Source organism: Glycine soja, chromosome 11 (genome assembly GCF_004193775.1).
Source record: "Glycine soja cultivar W05 chromosome 11, ASM419377v2, whole genome shotgun sequence".
Classification (NCBI taxonomy): Eukaryota; Viridiplantae; Streptophyta; class Magnoliopsida; order Fabales; family Fabaceae; genus Glycine; species Glycine soja.
In genome coordinates, this window is record NC_041012.1 from 8878025 (window position 1) to 8885256 (window position 7232).

Below are 7232 nucleotides of genomic sequence, written 5' to 3' on the forward strand. Positions count from 1 at the left end.
ACTAGATTTTATTGCCTTATTTTTTGGCGGGATGGATCTGAACATGAGATCCAAAAAGAATTAAATAAAAAATATATCAAAATTGAAATTTTTTGGTGATGGTATTAAATATTAATTAAAAAAATACCATACATCAATTTTAATTTAATTTTAAATATGAAAACTAACAAAGCTAACAAAATTAACAATTAACCGATAAAAAATAGATATTGAAAATGAGTTTCTGAATGTATGGATCATAGGTAGAAAGTGATTCTTCAAATGGAATATCTTTAAAAAAAAATTCTTAGAGTGTGTTTGGATGAGTGAAGAAATTTTAAATACTTCAATTCTTTTATTTTTAAAATTTTGATATACCACTTGTTGAGAATACTTCTGAGCTATCTGACTATTTGCATAATTGCATCAATTAGTTTTTCACATGTTAATGAGACAGGCAACTTACAACTTAGAAAATGGTGGCAAGAGAGGATTAATTAATAGGTAATGATATGGGGACACTGCATAAACATCGCCACCAGAAAGTGACCAATATATTAGTATCTAAAGATGAAGAGCCCTCTTGTCATTAATCTGTCCTGTTGCAGGTAGACAATTCAATATTTTATAGACTGAAATTCAGTTATGTTAGGAAACAGCTCCGCTCATCCTCCAGACAGAAGCTCCCATTACAATGCATGCATCAAACAGCGTAACTATTATATTGTCAAGATATGCCACTTTGCAAGAATCCATGTGATTCCCAATTCACAAGTAAAAAAATCAGGGATGACTTGGATGCATTGTGCATAATGGGGGAGGATGCTGAGATCCAAATCAAGATGATATAATTGCATACTCATTAGGTGACATTTGAGGAAAAAAAAGTTCCTCTTGTCTCCCATAATCTGTTTCTTCATTTGCTATATATAATGCAAAAGCCAACCACAGGCCAGGCATTGAAACACTCTACGCATTACCTTCTACCCATCTGTTTCCTAAGAAGAAAAAATGGTAGCCATTGAAAAGAAAACCCAAAGCTCACTACATCTTCGCAGAAACAGCTTTCCCGCCGCAGCTCACCCTCTTGTATCACAATTTGAGGAGCAATTGCAAAGATTGAGGGGTTCTGAAGCCACTTCTTCATTGTCATCATCTTCAGTGTGCCACAAACTTAATGACATGCTGGATTTGCATGACTACACTGATAAGTTGCTTCAATTGCCAATCGAACAACAAGTCTTAGCACGAGAGTGCAACGATAAATGTGTTGATGACCTACTAGAACAGTCTCTTAGGCTCTTAGATATCTGTAATACAGCCAAAGAGTGCCTTCTGCAATCAAAGGAGAGCATGTGCGACTTAGTTTCAGTTATCCGAAGAAAGAAAAACAATGAAATTGGATTCACGATTGAAGGTGCAAAATACTTGGTTGTGAGAAAGAAGATGAAGAAGCAAATTCGAAAGGCCCTGGAAAATTTGAAGCAAAAGGACAAAAACACTTCACCAATGCTCAGCTTCTTGAATGAAGCAGAAGCAATCACCCTGAGCTCATTAGAACAAATGCTACTGTTCATCTCTGGCCCAAAAGGACACTCAAAGCACAGCAGATGGTCAGCAATATCCAAGTTGATGCAGCCAAAAAGAGTAATGTGTGACTCTCAAGAATCAAACACAAATGAATTTGAAAAGGTGGATGCAGCTTTGCAGTCTCTCATCAGTCTCAAGCCTTCATCTATTGAGAATTTTGAAAGTCATATGGAAAATTTGGAGCTGTGCATTCAAGATCTAGAGATAGGAGTTGATCAGCTCTCAAGAAAATTAATTAGAAACAGGGTTTCCCTTCTTAACATCTTCAACCACTAATCATAGTATCTATATGATTTTTGTGCACTCAATTTTCCCCCATGAGTGTCACACAATCATAACTGTACATGAATGTGATTAAATCTGTTTATATTTTACTGAATACATACTATTATTTAAGGATCAAACTATTGTTACTTTTCTTTTGTTTACCCTCAACAGCACATACTTTTTTCACTTCCATAGTCACAAAAAGATAATCCATTGCTCAGTAACATTTTCGTTTCATTTAATCCACCTATAGATGTTATAGTCTATTGTTTATTTTTCATTTGTAGACTTGTTACAGGTACCGATGCCATGTTGCTAATCATATCTTTTAATCAAGTGCTATTTCTTCTTTATGGGAAAAATAAAATGAAATGAAGGCATATCCTAGCTGTTAATCTTACAACTGCCATTAGGTTGATGGTCAAATCAAAGCCTAATCCCTCCACATGTTCTCAAGTTTTATATGCTAAAATAACGAAAAATAAGCTGGTTGTGTTCATATAACGCGGACAAGTGAATTAGCATATTATCATGAAATATATCCCATGCTATTACAAATGTGGAGCTAATATGTATGGATATTACTAATATTGATTGATTAATACTGAATAGATATTGAATTGGGTCACCACAAAACATAGCCATCGATTTGAGATTGACAGCTAGGATATGCTTATTAAATTAATAGATATGTATGCTTTGCAGTGTTACCAATACCCCTAATTCAGTTTTTATATCAGCAACCTGCAGATATGCTATTTTTCAATAATCTGTCCGTGTGATTCGTAAGTGTGATCATTATGCAAGTGGGGGAGAAAACAAAAAGTATTGAATGGGAGTGCATCCCTTATGGGAGACATTGGGCTATCATTTCTTTGATATGTATAAAACTTCGTACCCCATTGCCCAGAGGCTCTTCGCTATGCGAAGGTATGGGGGAGGGATGTTGTACGCAGCCTTACCCTTGCATATGCAAAGAAGCTGTTTCCGGATTCGAACCCATGACCAACAAGTCACCAAGGCACAACTTTACCGCTGCACCAAGGCTCGCCCTCATTTCTTTGATATGTATATAGATTTAAAATTAAATTAATTAAAACTCACTCAGATTTGTTTAACATAAGATTTATTGTGTCCCCTGTATCCATATTATATCTTGAGCCAAGGCCTATTCACGCGTCCAATTCCATAGATCCAACACTTGTGCTACTAAAAAGTTAAGTTTATTTTTTGCAATTGATATTATTATATTGCAGCACCTAACATTGAGTTTGATGATGCCATGAACAGTGGACACACAAGAGATGCAGTATTTGTTCCCCCTCCTCAGCGAGACCCAAGCCTATGTTTTAGCCATCTAACTAGTCTACACATGCACACGAGGGGTGACACAAATGAAATAAATTATGTTTTTTGAAATTAATTGGCAAAGTAGTTGTTGCCAATCGTGTGTTGCATTATTGCATATTAATTGAGACAAACGATGTGCCAGGAGATTCCTTGTGGGAGACATTGCACTAACTTCAATTAGCTAATGTTTAGATTCAAAATCTTGATTAGTTAGCACTCGTTGATTTTTGTTTAAGATGAGTCTCCTTGCATCTTCAGTTAATGCCCATTATATATGTTCACCTGGCAATGGAAGGAAGTTAGATCGACATACTCAATTCTTACATTCATCTCAAGTGTTCTCTTCTTTTGAGGAAAAATGCCAACCTCTTCTTTGAACCCAAAAGCCCATTTCCATGCTCGCTCAAGTAGCTTGCCCTCTTGATTATACCCTCTCATTGGACAACTGGACAAGTTAAGAGGTTCCCACGAAACATCTTCAACTTCATTGCTAAACCATAGATTAGAAGGCTAGCAGGATCTGCATGAATGTGTTGAAAATATCGTCCATCTTTTCCTAGTCCAAGATGCCCTTCTCCATGTGCGAGTTTTGATGATAACTAATCATTGTCGGAAAATCTAATTGACCACCATTAATGAGATCTCTCTTTTCCATTATGTTTTTTTTTCATCCATAAGATTCCAAATCCATGACTTTACTTAAGGAAATTGAATCCAACACCGCTTGAACTGACTTGTGGTAGATGTTCAAATTATTTATTTATGAATTAACATTAAATTAATTATTTGAAATAATCTCTTAGAATTATTAAATATATTAATTAGAGAGATTGTTAATTTAAGGGTCAAATATATTTTAATTCCTATAAATATAAAATGTTAAATTTTAGTCTTTCAAAAATAAATTGTCTCATTTTAGTTTCTCATTTTTTTTTAAATATATCATTTGTAGTCTATGCCCTTCACAGAAAATAGAAATATTCATTTTCAGTCCATAACTGGTCTATTGGTTCCTCATTTTTTAAAACGTATTAGCTGTAGTTTTTGGCTTTCACAAAAAATTGTCACAAGTTCCTCATTTTTAAAATGTATCATGAAAGGTAAGTATCAATCGAGTTTCTATATTTTGATCTTAGTTATGATGTTTAAAATTGTCCTACTCCATCTATTTTTCTGATTCAAATATTTAATTTAGATGGTCGGCTCGAAGCTTCATGCCGCACGTTCCTAACCATTAGACAGTTTAATATTAACTGATATGCAACAGAGACACAGGCTCAGGCTCAGGCTCCACTTCACCTCCCTTCTTTTCTCTCGCACGTCTTTAGCTTTTATTTTAATGCACGAAACAACAAGTAATGAGATTCTTGTTTCTGCTAGAGAGATATGCTCGGCAGAACTTGAGCCATTGTTTTAGCCATCAGAGCAGTCCATACGTGTAAATGAATTATATTATGGGATGCAAGTTTTTTATAGTAAATGATGTGCATTGAAAACATCAATCGTGGAAGTGAGATAGAAAAATGGAATAGTGTAATAGCTGGAGAGTTTTCATGTGGGAGACACTTCCCTAACATTTATGTGAGAATGTTTAGATCCAAATCTTGATTAGTTAGCACTCATTGATATTAGTTTAAGCTGAGATTCCTTGTGTCTCCAACACCCTAATATATATTGAGCAGATAGCATAGGCAAGAAGGTAGATCCAAAAACTGAATTTTATACTCAACATCTAGGCTTCTCTTTTCCTAAGGAAAAATGGCAGCCTCTCATTTGAACACAATCCCATTTCCATGTTCGTTCAAACAGCTTGCCCTCTAGACCACACCCTCTCATCCTACAATGCGATGAGCACCTGGAAAGGTTAATAATGTCTTCCCATGAAACCTCCTCTTCCTCTTCATTCCTTAGCCATAAGCTAGGAAGATTGCAAGATTTGCATGAATGTGTTGAAAAATTGTTTCAGCTTCCACTCATCCAAGAAGCACTTCACCATGAGCGTCAAGAGAAGTGGGTAGATGAGCTTCTGAATGGATCCTTAAGGCTCTTAGATGGGTGCACAAACGCCAAAGACTCTCTACTGCATACAAAAGAGTGCATGCGGGAACTTCAATCAGTTATGAGAAGGAGAAACAGAACAGAGTTAAAAACCTACCTCGCGCGGGAACAAGAAAGAGCAAAGGGCACGGAACGCGAACAAGGGACCCAAAACGACAGCGACAGGCAAAGCGATGGCGGGAGGATGTAGTGAAAAACAAACAAAAAAAAAATTAATCAAAAAGGACTTTATATAACAAAATCCAAAAATAAATTAAAAACATATTTCAATTTTAGGGACTCATAGTATAATTATATAATTATTTTAAAAGTTAAGTTGTGATTCATAATCCTTTTTCTCATTAAAAAACATAGTTAATATTTTTATTTATATTAAAATTATTTTTTTATATTTCTGATATGATATTTGTTATTATTTCTCTTTCATTTATAATATGTGTTAAAATAATTGATATTTCGGTAGAATATTTAAAAAAGATAGTAAAATCATAAATTTTAAATAGACAGGTAAATAAAGGTAAACTTCTCTTTTAAAAATGGAAGATGAAAAAAAAAGTAACAAAGAAAATAAGGGAAACATAACTAGGAAGTTAAATATTAAATGCACAGTCTTCAGTGCTACAAATTCTACAAAATAATGGTTTGCTTACTTTTCACACATAATTAACTATAACATGTATTGTTTCATAAATAAATAAATAAACTATAACATGTATTAGTTCCACTTCTACCTGTTTAATTTTGGCTTTGTGTGTGTTTGGGTAGAAAGTTGCAAATGTACAAACACCGCTGTCCTTGCTTTTATTTTCAACTCATTTTTATCCGTTGAAATTATATTAAATCGCTCGCATTGCATTTTCAACTTAAATCCAAACACACACTTTGTAACTTCAATAGCCTGTGGTAGCAATTTTCCAACTTGGCCACTTGCCATGAGTGACCGTGAAATTGTGTAGAAAATAGTTATTGCATTTTTTTAACACTTTCAATGATTCATACCCTGTTAGACTGTTATATTCTAAATTCTCCAAATTTGGACCATGTATCAAGTCATCTGTATATATATTTGTAATTTGACATTCTAAATTCTTCACACTTTTTTTTTCGGTGAATTTCTATATTCTCCACACTTGATACTTTATGTCACTCGCAACATATTTTTTCTAGTAAAATGATAATGCACCTCTAAACGCTTGGTTCTGGCATAAAATACAAAACAGATTGTTGGCGGGTTCACCTACACTCCTATTTTATGTTGCCATAGCTGATAGCTGTTGTCCCTTACTTGATATCTCTTGATACGGAAAAAGTTATATGTCTGTATGTTTCAAGCAATAAAGAAAAACCATGTAAGTGTGGTTTAATATCATTTAAGTATAAGTGCATGTAAGCATCGATCCTATATTTTGATCTTAGTAATATATAAGTTAAAAATTATCCAATGTCTTCTTTGTTTCTAAGTCAATATTTAATTTTGATTGTAGGCTCGAAGTTCAGACCTTATGTTCATTAACCATTAGAAAGTTCTATATTATATGAGACGCAACAAAGACACCACCTTACCTCTCTGCTTCTTTTCACTAACAAGTCGGTAGCTTTATTTTTCATGTGCACGAGAACAAGTAATGCGCGATTCTTGTTTCAGCAAAGAGAGACATGTCCAACACTACTGCAGCCATTGTTTCAGCCATCAGAGCAAGTCTACGCGTGCAGATGAATTACATTATTGAACACGAGTTTTTTTTTATAGTAAATGATTTACAATCAAAACATGATAATCATGGAAGTGGGAGAGGAAAATATAGCAAAGTATTAGTTGGAGAGTTTCCATGTGGGAGACACTTATCTTACAATTGTGTGATAATGTTTAGATCCAAATCTTGATTAGTTAGCACTCGATGATATTAGTTTAAGATGAGATTCCTTTTGTCTCCAACACCCTAATATATATTGAGCAGATGGCATTGACAAGAAGGTAGATCCAAAAA

At 34.3% G+C, this 7232-nt stretch overlaps 1 protein-coding gene across 1 annotated transcript; it reads left to right on the forward strand.

Annotated features, from left to right (window-relative positions):
• The first annotated feature begins 861 nt into the window (after nt 1-861).
• On the forward strand, nt 862-1973 carry LOC114373606. The gene has a single exon (XM_028331104.1). It carries the CDS (start codon nt 991-993, stop codon nt 1843-1845), a length of 855 nt encoding a protein of 284 aa, XP_028186905.1. The 5' UTR covers nt 862-990; the 3' UTR covers nt 1846-1973.
• The last annotated feature ends 5259 nt before the right edge of the window (nt 1974-7232 follow it).